Source organism: Panthera uncia, unplaced genomic scaffold (assembly GCF_023721935.1).
Source record: "Panthera uncia isolate 11264 unplaced genomic scaffold, Puncia_PCG_1.0 HiC_scaffold_1779, whole genome shotgun sequence".
Classification (NCBI taxonomy): domain Eukaryota; kingdom Metazoa; phylum Chordata; class Mammalia; order Carnivora; family Felidae; genus Panthera; species Panthera uncia.
Genome location: NW_026058447.1, coordinates 14,503 through 31,050, shown reverse-complemented (window position 1 = coordinate 31,050; position 16,548 = coordinate 14,503). Strand labels below are relative to the sequence as shown.

Sequence of the window (16,548 nt, the reverse complement as noted above, 5' to 3'; positions counted from 1 at the left end):
CACCCCAGAGCCTCCAGAAAAGAATTTCACTTGCTTGACATCTTGACCTCAGCCTGGTGACACCCTAAGCAGAGGACCGAGCCATACTGTACCAGACTTCTGGCCCACATGCTTGCGACCTAATAAAAAGATGTTGTTTTAAGCTTCCAAATTCATGGTAATTTGTTATAGTAGCAACAGGAAACTAACACACCTCTCAGGAAGAAAGTAGCAAATACAGACCTTGCAAGCCACCCAAGGATGAAAGGATGAATTGGAAGCACTAGAAATTTGTTAACCTTTAGAAAGATTTGGGGTAATTGTTATGGCAGCTGGTGTGGAGAGCAACTTAAGGGGTAGGACCCATTGGGAGTCTATGACAGTAACTCAGATAACAGATGATAGCATAGCGCCTTGACCTAAGTCATAGAGGCAGTGGAGAAGATGGATCCAAGAGATACTTAGGAGGCAAACAGAATCTAGAGGATGCTTCCATGTTGAGGGTGAGGGAGAAGGATGAGATTAAAATGAATAAGGTTTCTGGTAACTGGATAGGGACTCTTTGGTGATTGCCTACTCTGTTCAAAGCACATTCATTACTTTTAATCCTCACAAAGAACTCTGCATTTAAGTCCGATATGATTGATTACTATTTTAGATGAAAAAAACTGTGACTCAGACAGAATTTAAGTAACTTGCCCAAAGCCACAAAACTACTAGGTGAAAAAGCTACAATTCAAAGCCAGGGATTTTGGACATCAGAATTCAGGTGCTCATACTATGATGCTTCCCAGAATGATCAGAAGTTTTACTAAGTTTCTCTGATCACCTTCTTTCTCTCATTTTACATAATATTTTTTTCAAATTTTCTTTGGACTTGTAAAATCTCTCATTTCATGTCACACACACACACACACACACACACACCCCACATGCACACATGCACATACACCATCATTCACTCACAATAAATAACCCGCCCTCCCACTTCATAGAGAAAATAGTAACCATCAGATAGCAACTCCCACCAGTGAATCTGTTCCCTTTTGGACATGGTAAGTTTCAGATGCTTTATTAGACATCTAAGTAGGAATTCCAGTAGGAAGTTGAATGCACAGTTTGCATAAGAAGTAATGCAAACCATAGAATTAATGAGAGTGTGTTAAATAAGAATAAATGAGGAACCAGATCAGAAATCTGAAAAAGACCATATTTAAAGTCTGGATAGGGAAAGGCCAGCCTGCAAAAGACAGGTGGGAGGAAAACAAGGGGAGCAAGCATCATGATCGAGAAAGGGAAAACAAATAAAAGAAATGAGAGGGGGAGGAAGAAGGAGAGAAATTAATTAATTTTGAATGCAAGATTCCTGAGAAGGCAGGAAAGTGTGTAATCCAGAGCCCATGTGGAAGGTTCTAGGTTTTGATAAAAGTAGAGCCTCAATTGTAAGAGGAAGATAGAAGAAAATAGTTATAGATTAAAATAAGTCATGGCCAACCAGCTAACAACTATTATTTTCTAGATGCCTTGGCAGCTAAGCATGGCTTTATGACCATATTCTGGACAGGGTTGTGGGTAGCAGTGATAAGTGCAGCTTCCAGATCAAGCTCTTATAGGAGAGGAGTGGACTGTTTCTTCCTCATTGTCCTTTCCTGCAAGTTGAATGTGAATGTGAGGGTAAGCCATCTCCAGTCATGTCATGAAGGTAACACACCAGGGGTGGTGGAGTGATAAGATGGTAGGAGCCTGGATATTTCATACTCCAGTTGTTTTACTACCCCAAGTTCTTTCATATGACAAAGAAACTACACTCTTAAGGCCCTACATTTTTTTCTCTTCTTGTTATAGCAACTTTTTCTGTATCTTAATTAACACAGTAGGTGCATAGATTTAATGGCAGCTGCTATCTTATATTTTCTATTTTCTCTGTGAAGTTGGAGATCTGGTTATCAGTGACTGGTGTGTGTGTGTGTGTGTGTGTGTGTGTGTGTGTGTGTGTGTGTATGAGTAGATAGGATGGAAATTTTAGAAGTCAGGATGGCTTAAGAAAACTGTATAAAATGGGAAAGAGGGAGGGGGCACTAGAGGCATGTAATAAGATAACTGGGACCCACTTAGGAGTTGGTGACCATGAATTCCCAGTGGTATCAGTTTCTCCAGGAGCGCTCAGATAGTCAGATGCAAGCATGGAGAATACTGATTGTTCAATTCGCCCAAAGTTGAGATTTTGCCAGTTGGGTGGGATGGAAAAACAAAGGGACAAGGGCACAATAATGGGCAGGACAATGAAGTAGGTAACACAGTCTAAAGTGAGTAATAAGTAGGCTTCAAAAGGTTGCAGCGGTCCAAAATGAGAAAGGGAAGAGAGTAGGGCAAAGAACATATCAAGGAGTGTCAAGGAGCAAAGAGGTATTGAGAGTGAAGAAGCAGCATTGGTGAGTGCAGAGGACCCCAAATCTGTGTACTGAGTTGTGAAACCAAGAGTTGCTACCCCTTTTTGCAGAGGGTGTACCATCCTCACAGGACTGCTGGTTTTAGCCAACACTGGAGTTGGAGGAGTGTTCAAAGAAGCTGATGTTGGAAAAGGGGTTATGGAAGACGAAACTCATCTGAGAAGCTTTCCTGAGTTAGGTGCCTCTCCTATGTACTTCTGTAACACCTTGTACCTCTCATTATGGTAATGTTTACAATTACATGTTAATAGTTGTCCTCTTGCTTACGTTTATTCCAAAGGTCTGGCTCCTGTCATTTTCTCCAACAAGTTCTCAAAGCACTCTCCACACTACTCTCATTACTTATTTGCAGTCTTTGTGCTCAAGGAACCTTGAGTTGTTTAGAGTTTCATGGTGCAGTCCATGCTGTTCATCACGCTTGCTCATACTGTCCTCTCTAACTAAATGCAGTTGGGCGATGGGGAGGTGAGGGCCAGGAGATGGTGGCTAGAGATTGTTTCAAGAAGATGGTTTAATAAGAGGAAAACAACTCCAAATAATAGTTGGAATGGAGAAGGGGGAATACTATGAGCATAGGAGGGGATGAAAATGCAATGCTAAGAGGGTGGAAGTTCGTTTCTCAAATCAGGAAATTCCATCAATGCCAGGGATTGAGCCAGCATTCAGGGAGAATGGGATTGCTCAGGACCAGGAAACAGGGGACTTTAGACCAGAGCAAGGAGGGAACTGCAAAGTCAATATGGGTAACCAGAGGAAAAAGACGTTGACCCTTGTCCCAGAACAAGTCAGAGACCAAAGAGGTCAAGGAAACAAGTGCAAGATGTCCTGATATAGGGCCAACCTCAGTTCTGAGGGAAGCTACTTTTTTGATTCAAGCCTTGACCTGCCAAGGTTGTCATGTTTTTGCTTCCCCTCTGTGTGTGGGTGTGTGCGCGCACACGTGTGTGTGTGTGTGTGTGTGCATGCGTGTGTGTGTATTGTGAAGGGGAGTGCTGGCCCACCCAGCTTGACACCTATAGCTAGAATAATTTGCTTTTCCCTTGGGGAAGTCTCAATCACCTAGCTACTGCCACACTGGCTCAAGTGTGGGCACATGATCCTTCTTTCAATATTCTATATCACAATTGAGATAAGAGGAGAACGTTTAAACAACACTTCAGTAAATGTTCTGGGGAAACAACTAAAGAGAGGAGAATATAGTCTGTAATGTACAGCCAGATAGCCTGCCTTGTAAGTTACTGCTTATTCTAGGAATCTTTCAGGTCCACAAAATATCAGCGCTTTACCCAGGAAACCTAGTATTCACACACAGCGGTGTCAGGGTGGTGGGATAGGCTCTGGCTCCTCCACCCCTGACTCTCTCTCTCTCTCTCTCTCTCTCTCTCTCTCTCTCACACACACACACACACACACACACACACACACACAGCTGGGATCCAGTGCTAGGAGAGGAACCAGTCACAGTTTAATCCTTGAGGTGCCCGCTCAGCCCTTCCCTCTGTGGCTCATTAGGCTGCCTTCTCTCCACATCTTTCAAGGCCTTCTCTTGTCTGCATTTCTGTGATGTGCAGATATGCTTCTGTGCTGAGCTCCTGCCCACACTCCCTGCCCATGTAGGAGGCCCTTCTCTTGGGATAATTAAACAAAGAGGGAGCAGGCTGAAAAGACAGACCGGCTGGAGCCAGAGCAGGCAGGGATGTTGGTCAGAGGAAAGAAACCAGGGAAAGGACTACCTTCCGGAGTCTGGGGCTTGTGCTAGGGAGAACAGAGCGCGCGCGTGCGTGCACACACACACACACACACACACACACACACAGGGGCTTGCTCTCACTCATGGTTACACTTGGCTTCGGACATGGGCTTTCGCAGGTAGGTCAAGAGGGGCCTGGATCTCCCATGTCAGGGACTCATTTGAAAGTTAAAAAAGCCACAGGAAGGCTCACTCAGGGAATCACCAGGGAGAGGGCTTCCATGAACACACCCGACTTATTAGCCTGTGGTGCCCTATGGCACCTGTTGGTGAACAGCAAGGCTGAGGACAATAAGCCAAGATACTGAAACTGGAAGGGCACTGCCAGACACAGAGAAAGCCCACGCGTGTTAGATGAAAAGCACAAGGATTTTTCCTGTAGGGAGGGCAGTCCTGAATCCTCCCAGCCAATCAGTAGGGCGACCCCAACAGGGCTGCCTCCGGCTCTGACTCGGCACAACTTCCTCTGTAATGGCTTTCAGCATCATCACTTTTGCGTTTTAGTCTTTGCTAAAAAATCAAGTGTTCTTACAAACCAGTTGAGACCACTATTCTGTCTGTAAGATTCCATTTCTCCCTGTCCCTAAGATTCTAGCTCTTCCAGCTTTACAAGACAATGCAATTCTGAGGCCAGGGCAGGAGGTAGAAAGAGGGGAGGAAAGGGGAACCCTGCGCCCTCTGCTGGCCAGACCTGGCATCGACAGTCCAGTCCAGAGGCCCAGGGCTGAGTAGGGCGGGACAAGGTGTGCCCCCACTGCCTCAAAGGCGCAATCTCTGCTACAGGGACAGGGATAACCGTCATAGCTACCATTCATTATTAAGCAGTTGCTGCTTGTCAGGCACCAGCAGCCAGTTTACAATCATTATCTCATTTACATTTTAATTCTCCAAGCATTTCTTTCAGCAACCCTGAAAGTTTGTGTAGGAGGCTGAGAGTCCCTCAGCTAGCAAGTGATAGTTCAGAACTAAAATCGGACTCAGATTGGCTCCAAGCTCTTTCCTATCTGTTGTGCTTTTAGGCCAGCCTAATACTTGCCCTGACTTGGGCCTTGACTCTGACCCCAGCTCTAACGTGGCTTAACCATCCTCCCCTGATCTGAGCCTCAAGCCAAACCCTAGCTTCAGCTTCAATCTAGAATCCACCCACTTTGTCTCCTGCTCCTGGCATCTAGCATTTGCACGGCATCTTTCCTTGGGTTGGATGTCCCTTCTCCCTATGAATCTGATTTCCTCCTGAGCTTGATACTTTATTTCCATCTGCCTCTTGGGCAAGCAGCCAAACTCTCAGAAAGAAAAAGATGAAGTGGGGAGGCCAAAGGAACATTGAGGAGGAGGGTACATCTCAAATCTTAGCCAGGCCAAGGTGTCCTGAGGTTAGTGATCCCAGGACAATGAGTGAGGCCCTAGGTCCTGTGGGAGGGAGAAGAGCTAAGCTGGAAGCAGCTGGGCTCTCAGCAGCAGGGCCCTTGGACAGTTCTTGTAGGACAACTACAGCTCACCCCTGTAGGAATCTCGCAGCAACTCCAAAACTCCTGCCTCCCTCCCAAGCTGTATGTGTGTGGATGGGAGAGCTGGAATTTGCAGCTTTTCTCCAGAGCACTGGGTGGTCCTTTGTCTTTGGCTGCAGCCCTGAGCTCAATGCTTCAACACATTGGGCAGGCTTGCTGGTGATTCACAAACTTTGCTCTGCACTACTGGCTTCTTCTCCCCTGGTTAGCCCCCCTGCCCCCAACCTCCTTACTGCTGGCAACAGTCATTCTTAAGAAAGGAAGGAGCGTGTCTGGCCTCAGCCTCAGAGGAGGCAGTCCCTTACTTATCTCCCTAAAAGAAACAGTAAGGCAGACCTAGGTTTTATTCCATGTGACTTAGGAGCCCTGTGATATTGGGCAAATTATCTAGTCTCCCAGAGCCTTGGATTCCTCATTTTGTTTATTTATTTTTAATGTTTATTTATTTATTTTGAGGTAGGGAGGGGCAGAAAAAGAGGGAGAGAGAGAGAATCCCAAGCAGGCTCCGAGCTGTTAGAGCAGAGCGCAACATGGGGATTGATCTCATGAATCATGAGATCATGGCCTGAGCCAAGATGAAGAGTTGGACACTTAACCAACTGAGCCACCCAGGAACCTTTTGTATTCCTTATTTTAAAATGGGGTAATAATGACCTCTTTCTCATGTAGTTGTGAGGATTAATTGAGATAATGCACTTAACTCAGGACCTGGCATAAAATAGCTTCTCAATAAATCACATCTAATATATTTTTAATTGCTCTATGCATTTCAGTTTCCTGATCTGGAAAAATAAGCACAATAATAATTTAAGCTTCCTAATGTTATTATAAGAGATAATGAGGTAATTTATGAGATAGTAGTTTGTGTGTGTGTATGTGTGTGCGTGTGTGTGTGTGTGTGTGTGTGTGTTACATAACAGTATTTTTAAAAATTGGAACTTTCCTTGATTCTCTAAATCAGACAAGTCTCATGTAAGCTTTTAACCACTTACCTTATGGAAGACTTAATTTCCCTTTATGTTTGCTGGCTTTCTTTCCACTCTCTTTTCCCACAATTTAGCACCTTCCAAAAAGTTTCTGGGGGATTTATGTTGGATAGAATATGTGGGTAAGAGGAAGAAGGCCTGGGTTTAGAGATCATGCTGGTTACATGGGTATGCACCTTGTTCAAGCCTGTGCTCCCACTGGGTGGCGCTGCTCTGAGGCTCCCGTGCTGTTTTGGGCCAGGATCATCTTTCTCCTGTTTCCAGAGACCCAATTCATAGTGTTCCCTATTCTGGGCCCCCTGTGAAAGTGGGGTCCAGGCTGTTTTCCTCCCCAGAAACCCTGTGACAGGTAGAATTTTGGCTCCCATTACCTTGCCCTCTGGTGTTACTCCTGTGATTATGGAAAAAAAGAACTTTGTGGATGTAATTAAAATTAATAATCAGCTGACTTTAAAGTAGAGCCATTATCCTGGATTATCTAAGTGGGCCTAGTCTAACTACATGAGCTCTAAAAAGCAGAGATCTTTCTCAGCCTTGTAATAAGTGGGAAGAGATTTGAAGAATGAGAAAGATTTCACAACAACTTTGTTGGCTTGAAGATGAAGGGGCCATGTGTCAAGGAAACAAGGACATCAGTTTTACAACCAAATGGAATTGAATTCTTCAATCAACCTCAATGATCCTGGAAGCAGGTTCTTCCCCAGAAAAGAGGCCAACTTGCACAACACCTTGATTTTGGCCTTGGAAGCCCTGAATAGAGGGCCCAGGTGAGCCACAATGTGCCAGGATTTCTGACTCACAGAATTGTGAGATTATAAATGGGTGCTATTTTTTTTGAAGAATTTAATTTAATTAACTTATTTTAAATGTTTTATTTATTTTTGAGAGAATAAAAGTGGAGGAGGGGCAGAGAGAGGAGGACAGAGGATCTGAAGCAAGCTCTGCGCTGACAGCTCTCTCAGCAGTGAGACTGATGTGGGACTTGAACTCACAATCTGTGAGATCATGACCTGAGCCAAAGTCAGATTCTCAACTGACTGAGCCACCCAGGTACCCCTAAATCCATGCTGTTAAGACAGCTTAAAAGCTCTTAAATTTGTGGTAACATTATTGCAGTAAAAGAAACCTAATATTCAAGAATCCCATTCCTTTTCAGTCTTGGGGAATCTCCTTTCCTCAGGCTCAGAAGCTCCTGCTTCTTCAACTTTAACCCCTCACAGACAGTTGGACACAGTTCACCTAGGACCCTGGTCATCACAAACTAAAGTTAAAGCAGAGAGTTTCTGAAAATTTCTATTTTTGACTCTGTCATTCAAAAAGTTTTAGGTCTAGGGGATACAGAAACCTAGGTTCTTTCTTATGGTGGGACAAGGGATGAAATGACAAAACCCAAATGAGTATCTCAATAAAGTTTTCTGTGACCTAAATAGGTACTTAATACACAGTATTAATACACAGTAATAATACACAGTAATTAGTATTTTTTTGGACCAAAAGATTCTTGTTTTTTGTTTTCATTTTGGTAATTCCAGGACCTTAAAATTGTGTTCTGTTCTGCCCATCCTGACCTAACTCTATTCAGTTTGATACCAAATTGTCAAAACAGTGTCTGTCATCCAGTGATGGAAGTCACTCCACTACTAGAGGGCCCCAGCTTATTGCTGGTATAAGACATATTCAAGATGTCTTCTGCCCTGGGGGCTCTACCATAAGGAATCCTCCTCATCCTGGAACTGCTAAGGCAGAGCTAGATGCACATCTGGCCCCAGAAGTGTTTTGTTTTTGTATCTAGGACAGAGAAGATGGCCCATAATCACCTTCCTTATGCTATAGACCAGGATTCTATGGGGATAACAAAAGCAACCTGTTCTAATAGAGCCTTCTCTTGGACAGGGGTGAACATTGTGGTGTGCCAGTGGAAAGCTTATTCTCAGCTCCCTAAAAAACCCATCAGGTACCACAAAAATGGTCCCTATAACATACCCACCCATTCTGGCAGAGGTGGTAGGAAAAAGCTCTTAAGAAATTGACACACATCTTCCTCCAACATTGGTTACCAAATATATATTTGAGCACATACTACGTGTCAGGCACAGTTTTGGCCTTGAGGATATAGAGATGAATAAGAAAGACTGAGTGACAGCCTGTGGATCTCAAATTTTGTGAGGAAGGGATCACAAATAACTACAGATTTCTAAATGGGTTAATGTGCAATTACCCTCGTAGTCCCTCCTGACAACCTTGACTCCAGCCACAGACAGAGTTCCTATGGCTATCTGAGAAAGTTTTGTTCCAATCTTTCATGTCTGAGTGCACCTATGTCACTTGCATCCACCATATACAAAAGGTTGTTTGGTTTTGAGGACAGCAACAGTTCTGAGGAAATATCTCCATAACTACACATCAGCAGATGCTCCCACACATCCTTCCCTGACAGCACTGAGGGCCCTACCCTTCATTCTCTTATAGTACCTGTAACGATTGTTCTTGATATCCTGTAATTGATGCTTTGGCATCCTGAAATCATGGGCCAACCTGATGACCAGAGTTGTTTACATCTCCTCTGTGGTCTCCCTTTCATGGGTTTTTGAAAATCGTATTATAAGTCCTCCAACCTCAAGCCCCCAAATCTGTTTTGCTTCGTGCCCAAGAAGGGATGTCCTCACCTAAAAACTTGCCACTGCTAGCAAAGTAGGAGCTTTTTGCCCATGTTTTCCCCTTGCTCCTTCTGCTTCCTCACTACCCTGGTGCTTCCCTGAGTGGCCTGGCATGGTGCAGCGTGCCCCCTCCTCTTGGGAACTATAAGTAATAAACTCTTCTTTCCATGGCATTGACCTCTATGTGTCACCACTCACATCGTATTGATAAATTAAATCCAAGGTACATTCTAAAATGCCATCTGGCACAGCTTAGACCAAAGACTTGCCAGGCCTTGGAGGAGCCAAATTTGTGGCCAGGTGAATATGATTCAGACATGATATAAGATTCCTCCTCAGAGACCCCACAACACTTTCTCTGTCCCAAACCTACAGGTCTCCCTCCAAGTATGCCAAAATTACTTAAAAACTCCCCAAACACCAATCTCCAGTTGTCGCCAACCATGATGGTCCACTCTACTTAGTCTCTGTTCACCACCCTGTGTTTTGAAATACCATCTAGAGAGGAGGGCTGGATTTCTGGCAGTACCAAGGCCAGCTCCAACAACTGACAGGGTACAGCAGGGCCAGGTGAGTGGCCCTGTGTATTCTCCCTTTGAAATCAGTCCTGAACATGGGGTAGCCCTAGCCCCAGGCTCCAGGGCTGGGCCAGAGGAAGGAAGAAGGAACAGGGGTGTCTGCTCTGGTTTACTAAGCTAAGTCAAATCACTCAGAGCTCACAAAGTTAAGGATACATACTCTGGAATGAAATACAAATGGTCAGTGTATATATGTGAATGTATCTATGAAAGCATGTGCACACTTACAACAGTGTGATGCATAACCCTGCTTTGCCTTGGCTCAGCACTGATTCTCAATTCATCATGTACCCCAGCGTCTTTGAATCAAACCTACCAGCTACTGCACAGCCCATGCCCTTCACCCCCATGACTCAGAATTCAGACAGAATTCATTCTGGCCCACCATTGGCTTTGCCTTTTCCTGTCACCCCCATAATGCTTAGGGAGGAGGAAAATACTTTATTGAAGTAAAACCTGCAGGCTACATTTGTGAACTTCCCATTGGGAGGCATTTAAAGGATATCTTGGAAGAAGAGGGCTCTGGGTGTGTTTTTATGTGTTCACAAGGGTATGCACACCTGTGGAAGGCATCTGTGTGTCTGTTGGTGTGTGTCTCACTATATGTGTCTTTATGAGGTGCATGAATGTATGTATGTATGTTATGTGGGTATTAGACATACCTATGTTTGTGAGAAAGGATATGTGTTCTGAAAATGGAAACTCCAGAGAATTTTATATGGAATGCAGTCTTGGGGGGCAGTATGTGTACATTCAACTGTGTGTGTGTGTGTGTGTGTGTGTGTGTGCTGGTGAGTGGGGGATGAATGGATGCTATACTCTTTTACTTCTAAGTGAGCATCTATACCCCCAACTCATTCCTATCTCTGTACCTAGCAGACAGGGTGGCAGAGTTTCTGCAGGCAGATTTTCCTACAACTCTGGATTCCCTTGGAGATTGGGGTCCTAGAGATAAGAATGGGGTCACTCTGGGTCTGGGGGTCCCTCCTGGGCACTCCTGCCCTCTCCACCCTGAGAGGTTCCCTCCCCAGGCTCGCCCTCATCATCAGCCTCAGCCAGTTCCTCAGGCATTGGCCACTCTCGAGTCTGCCACTCTAGCCGTTCGATGCGATAAGCAATCTTGAGTGCGCTGGACTCCAGCTCAGCCAGGAGGCGAGCAAACTTGGTCTGTAGATCATCGAGTTGCTGGTCAAGGCCTCGCAGCCGGGACTCTGTGGCTTCCTGTAGGGCAATCTCGGCTGCCTCGGCATTTACATCCAACTTGTTCATTTTGAGCAGGATCTCACGGCCCTTTTCCTCCATGACGACCTGGGCCTGTGGATACTCGCTCAGGACTTCCCTCAGGTCCTCCTTGCTCAGGCAAAACAGGTCTGAATAACCTAGACTCTTGATGTTGGCTGTGCGGCGGTTCCCAGACATGTTTCCTGTGGCCCGTGGGCAGACACATAGGAGGACAGTTAGTCGGGTGGGTGTGAGGGGGCTTTTACTCATGAATCAGGACCCCCCATCTCCCTGCTTGTACTTTTGAGCCTCTTTTTCCGTCTCATTAATTCTGTCATCATTCAGTAATATACTGGGGACCAGGCCCTGTACTAGGTGGGTAGCAAAGAACTGCCTGCAAGAATTCAGTCTGGAGGCGATAGACATTGAACCGGATAGTTACAAAATAGTATAGCTGGTGCAGTGTGGACGTATGCATCCAGTGCTGTGAGAAGACAGGCAAAGAGCCCCTAACAAGCTGGCAGACACGTTGTGGAAGACTGGAGGAAGTGATGCCTGACTGAGAAGGAGGTAAGAGGGGAAGGGCGGGGGCGTGGGGGGCATCCCAGCAGGGGAAGGATTATGAGCAGAGGGATGGAGGTCGGAGCCAGTTAGGCGGCCACAGCAAACAGTAAGCAGTCCAGAGTGGGTGAAGTGCGGGTGCAAGCAGAGTGGAAACAGGAGGGGAGAGCAGGTGATGCCACATGTGGTAAGCCACCGCAGGGAGTTCAGACCTTATGCTGAGGGCAGTGGCAAGGTACTGAAATATTTTAAGCAGGGGAGCTGTATGATATCATTCACATTTTAGAACGATATTGCTGAGGGGTTGGGGGGAAAACAGAGTAGGCTGAAAGCTGCAAAGTCTCAGAGCTAGAAGGACTCAGAAGGGTACTTGCCAGGCACCAGGCACTACAATCATGCTGATGACTTACCCGTGGAACTCATTTAATCCTCACAAATAACTTTTTGGGTTTTTAATATCATCCCTATTAGATAGATGAGAAAACTGAGCCCTGGAAAAAGTGAAATAACTTGTCCAAAATCATGTAGACAGCAGCTGACTGCATCCAGGTTGTAGAGCTTGAAAGATCCTTGGAGGACAGATGTGAGGCCTTTGGAATAACTAGAGAGTGGGATCCCCAGGCTGAGAGCTCATCTGGCTTCAGTCAGTTGACAGTGCGGTCACCCCTTGCTGTGTTCTCCCATCTCCTGGGCCTCAGTGTCCCTACCTGTGATTAGGCATATCAATGCCTACTGTGCAGGTGGATGGAAGGAATCAGTGAGCCCGTGTACTGTGCCTGGCCTGGCCTGGTGTTGGTGGAGTGAATGGCAATGCCTTCTTACTACCCTCCTTTCCATTTGGCTGTGAGAAAGTTCCTCCTACTGACTCCCAAGTGTGTGTACTTATTACCTCAATGGTTTTGGACAGTTTCCCAAACCTCTCTGTACTCCAATTTCCTTGCCTTTAAAATACAGATAATGGTAACTACCTGAGTTACTGTGAGAATATAATGAGTTGGTACATGTGAAGCACTTTGAACATGGCATGCAGTAAGTGTGCAATTAATATTGGCTATTATTATTATCATCTCTGTCACTTGCCACTGGTGTATTGGTGCCTTGGGTTGACACACACTAAAGAGATCTACTTCCTCTTCCCGAGGACCCACACTGTGCACTAACCTTGGCTTGGCTTCTTCTCAGGGAACAGACTCTCCATGTCCTGCTTCTCCCGTGAGCCCTCTAGTGACTCAGGCAAGGACCAGGTTTCCTAAATCTGCAGGCCCTGATGTACCATTTGGTCTCAGTATGGGGTTCTGCTATCCCTGCCCCCTCCCTCAGCCCTGTCCCAGAACAAACACTGAGGTACCCACCTTTGATGTTGATGATGCTGATCTCCCCAAAGTAGAGCCCTGCACCAAGCACAGCGTACTGGGTGACACCATCATCTGCCACCACGGCCAACTGACCTTCACGGATGATATACATCTCCCGGCCAATGTCCCCCTTGCGGCAGACATATTCGCCCGGTGAATAGGTCTGGGGCTGCAGCTTCAGCACCAGCTCCTCCAGCAGGCTGGCCTCACAGTTCTGGAAGATCTGCACCCGGCTCAGAGTAGATAGGTGTACAGACACAGCCACTTCGGCCCGCAACCGCTCAGGCAAATGCTGTAAGATGGCTACCTCGTTGGTCATCTTCTTGTTGATCTGCAGGTGCTGGTACCTAGGGACAAGAGCAGCAGTAGTTCCTCCCCAGCCCCCAACATGCCTGCCCCTATTCCTTCCATCAGGGTTCAGCTCAGCTTCAGCCAAGAGTTCAATCACACTGAGATCTCACAGGGGTCATGGGAATACTTGACAGTTGGCTGATGAATATCTTCACTCCAAGGTCTGCTGGTCACTGATATGTTTTGACCTTTTCTCCCTCAACCAAGGCCTGGAAGCCTCCACCAGTTGACAGTGAATAAGACACCCTTTACCTCCTGTCAGGCTTTATCCCACCTACCACCATTCAGTGACGCCTTGTATATCCCACTGATAGCCACTTCAATCACCAGGCCCTGTATCTAGAGGCCCTCTGATTTAGCTCCCCGACTTGCTGACATTTCCTTTTGTTCATAGCATAGCATGGATGCCTATGACATAGTCAACCATCTTGTTGGCCATTCCCTGGGAGGTATCACTCTTCTCCCTTTACCTCTTCCAGAGCCATCTGAGCCCTACCAGGCAATGGCAGTTTTTACTCCATGGTCCCCAGGTTATCCTTCCTTGTGTATGAGTTCCTCTCCCTATCAATCTCTTATCCAACCCAGCCCCCCAGGTGCAGATACAACTAATGGAAGACATGCTTTACTAAGCCCCACTCAGTGAACCCCCCAATGCATGCCATGCCCTACTTGCCCTGCCTGGACCTCTAGGCAGTAAGGACCCAGCCATTTTCCTCAGGCTCTATCCAGAACACCTGTCCCTGTCCTGGTCTGGAAGCCCAGCATCCTCACCAGTCAATAACTCGCCGCTCCAGCCGGTGGTTGACGTGCTGCTGCTTCATGTACTTCTTCACCAGTGCATGGTCTGGGTAGAAAGCCGCATCTGCAGTGTTCATATTGTAGATGACAGAGCTCATGCTACCCATGATGGTGGCAAAACCCATGACAGCCAACAGGAAGTCACCCACCATGAAGAGATACTCCTCCTCCCGTGCTGGCAGTGGTGTATCGCCCACAGTGGTCAGGATCAGGGTGGAGAAGTAAAAGCTATAGAGGTACTGGCGCTGCAGACGCTCAAAGCCAGGCTGTGCGGGATCAGGGTACACCCAGGCGTCACGCCCGAAGCCCAGGTACCGGGATAGGGCAAAGTATAGGCAGCTATTCCAATGGATAACAACAAAAATGTAAAGCATCAGTTTGGTGATGCGAAATGCATTTGGGTAAGCCGTGCGGGTCTCTGTGCGGTCAAAGGCCTCAAAGAGGCGAGGCACACGCAGAAATCGGTTCAGCCTCAGCATAGGGGTGTGCAAGCCCAGCTGCACGTAGGCCACATCTGTGGGCATCAGGGATGCCAGGTCCAACAGGAAGCTCCAGGTGCGAACATAGCGACTTGAAATCCTACCCTTGTCCACCACCAGGATGCCCTGGTCTAAGAATCCTGGGGAGGGGGAGGGGGAGACAGGCTGGGGTCAGTCATAAGATGGGGTCAGGTATGAGGCTGAGTCAGGACACCTACCTGCTCTAGTAATAAGGGTGAGGGTGGGCAGGCCAGGGTGGGACAGGGAGACAGACATGGGGACAGGGTGAGGGAGGGCATAACCCTGCCCCAGGGTTACTGGGATGAGCATGGGGGTGTTGTGAAGCATGGAGGCATGCGAAAGTGCTATAAAGGGGTCACTTATGACTAGTCACTTTGTGACTAAGAGGCCCTCTTTTGGAAGGTAACATGGAACAAATGGTCAGTCTTGGGCTCACTGACCTGTGTGAAAGCGCACCACGATGTCCAGTAGGTATAGAAGGTCACTTGTGTAGTCCAGTACTAACCAGGCCACCAGATAACTGTGTTGCAAGTCAGGAAAGCAGGCTCTGTGTGGCAGGGACAGAAGAGATTGGCTCAGGGCATCCTCTGTGTAAGGCAATCTCCCCAAGGCACTCAGCACTCTGCCCTGGGCCCTCTCTTGGGTGCTGCCCCTCCTTCAGGCCCTGGCCAAGAGCCCGCCCCTTTCCTTGGCTGGACACTTGAGCCCTTATCTCTGTTTAAGGCCCTTCCTTTAGCCCCATGCCAAACCTGCACACGATGATGATGAGGTTATACATCACTGGGAAGACCATTGTATTCAGCCACCAGTAGTAGTAATCCCCAGATGGGTCTAGGACAGGCAACAACTTCCTGTGGGCAAGAGGAGAAGCAGTGTTTCATTTTTTTCACCATTAATGTTGACGTTGTCACTGGGGGCACCAAGAAGAATCAGGCTCCATCGAGTTAGGCAGACAGAGATGATACAGGGAAGCAGGATGTCTCACCTGGCCTTGGATGGGGCAGGGGGGCTGGACTCTGTCGTCTTCACTTTGCTCTCCTGGCTCATGCTTCCGTGGTCTGTTGCCTGGATGTGAGATATCCAGGGCTTCTACCTGTGGGTAGCTTCAGGAGGTGGGGGCTAGTGCCTCCCTGCCTGGAAGAGGCTGCCCTTGGTCTCCACTGTGACTCCTCTGTCTTTGGCTTCTGAAGCTCTTAGCAACACAACCAGGGCAAGCCACTATAGAAGGGGTGGAGGCAGTGTGGCTCCATCACCCCGCCCTGTCTCCCAGGGCCTGGGCTTACACCTGCCCAACTAAACATCTCTAATGAGGTCCCAGGAGAAGGTGGGGGTGCATACTTCAGAGGTAAGGCTGGGCCTTGTTGCTCCCCCCACCCCACCAAACTGAACTACATAGGGGTCCTCTAAGTCAGGAGACATGGGTGCCAGTGTAGGCTCAGTCATTCTGTTTTACCTTGTGCAAGTTCCCTGCTTAGGCCTCATTATTTTTCATTTAACAACTATTTACTGAATGGCTCATTTGTGTCAGGTGCTGAACTAGTCTCTAGGGACAAAGAATGCTTGTCACATCAAATGTGAGCTCTGTTTTCATTATCTGCACCCTTATCTACATCACACCCACCTTACCTCATTTCCTACTGGATGAGTGTGATGGGGGGCCATCCTGTGGGGTTTTGCCCCCATTCCTTTCCTGTTATCTCTAGTACCTGATCCTATCAGCTATTCCATGTGTCTTCTAGATCCTCAACCTCCTTCAAATTTCCCTTTCTATGAACATGCTTAAATCTCTCCTATACCAAAACAAAAAAATCCTAAAAATTCTCCCTTAACTTGATTTCCCTTTGACTTCTATCA

At 47.0% G+C, this 16,548-nt stretch overlaps 1 protein-coding gene across 1 annotated transcript; it reads right to left on the bottom strand.

The window, feature by feature from the left end:
* Window positions 1-8,721: 8,721 nt before the first annotated feature.
* Window positions 8,722-15,889, bottom strand: LOC125917383 (cyclic nucleotide-gated cation channel alpha-4-like). The gene is made up of 6 exons (XM_049623596.1): window positions 15,680-15,889; window positions 15,444-15,545; window positions 15,135-15,241; window positions 14,168-14,813; window positions 13,043-13,392; window positions 8,722-11,332 (listed from the first exon to the last, which is right to left on the bottom strand). The coding sequence occupies exons 1-6, from the start codon at window positions 15,739-15,741 to the stop codon at window positions 10,872-10,874; spliced, it is 1,728 nt and encodes a 575-aa protein (XP_049479553.1). The 5' UTR covers window positions 15,742-15,889; the 3' UTR covers window positions 8,722-10,871.
* Window positions 15,890-16,548: the final 659 nt, after the last annotated feature.

What these genes read in the sequence shown, in the direction of transcription:
- LOC125917383 (XM_049623596.1), bottom strand. Translation starts at nt 15,741, where the DNA reads ATGAGCCAGGAGAGCAAAGTGAAGACGACAGAGTCCAGCCCCCCTGCC. An exon ending in GAGCGGCGAGTTATTGACTG is followed by an intron (nt 13,393 to 14,167) that starts GTGAGGATGCTG and finishes TCTTGTCCCTAG; the next exon opens with GTACCAGCACCTGCAGATCA. An exon ending in CAGCATCATCAACATCAAAG is followed by an intron (nt 11,333 to 13,042) that starts GTGGGTACCTCA and finishes CACGGGCCACAG; the next exon opens with GAAACATGTCTGGGAACCGC.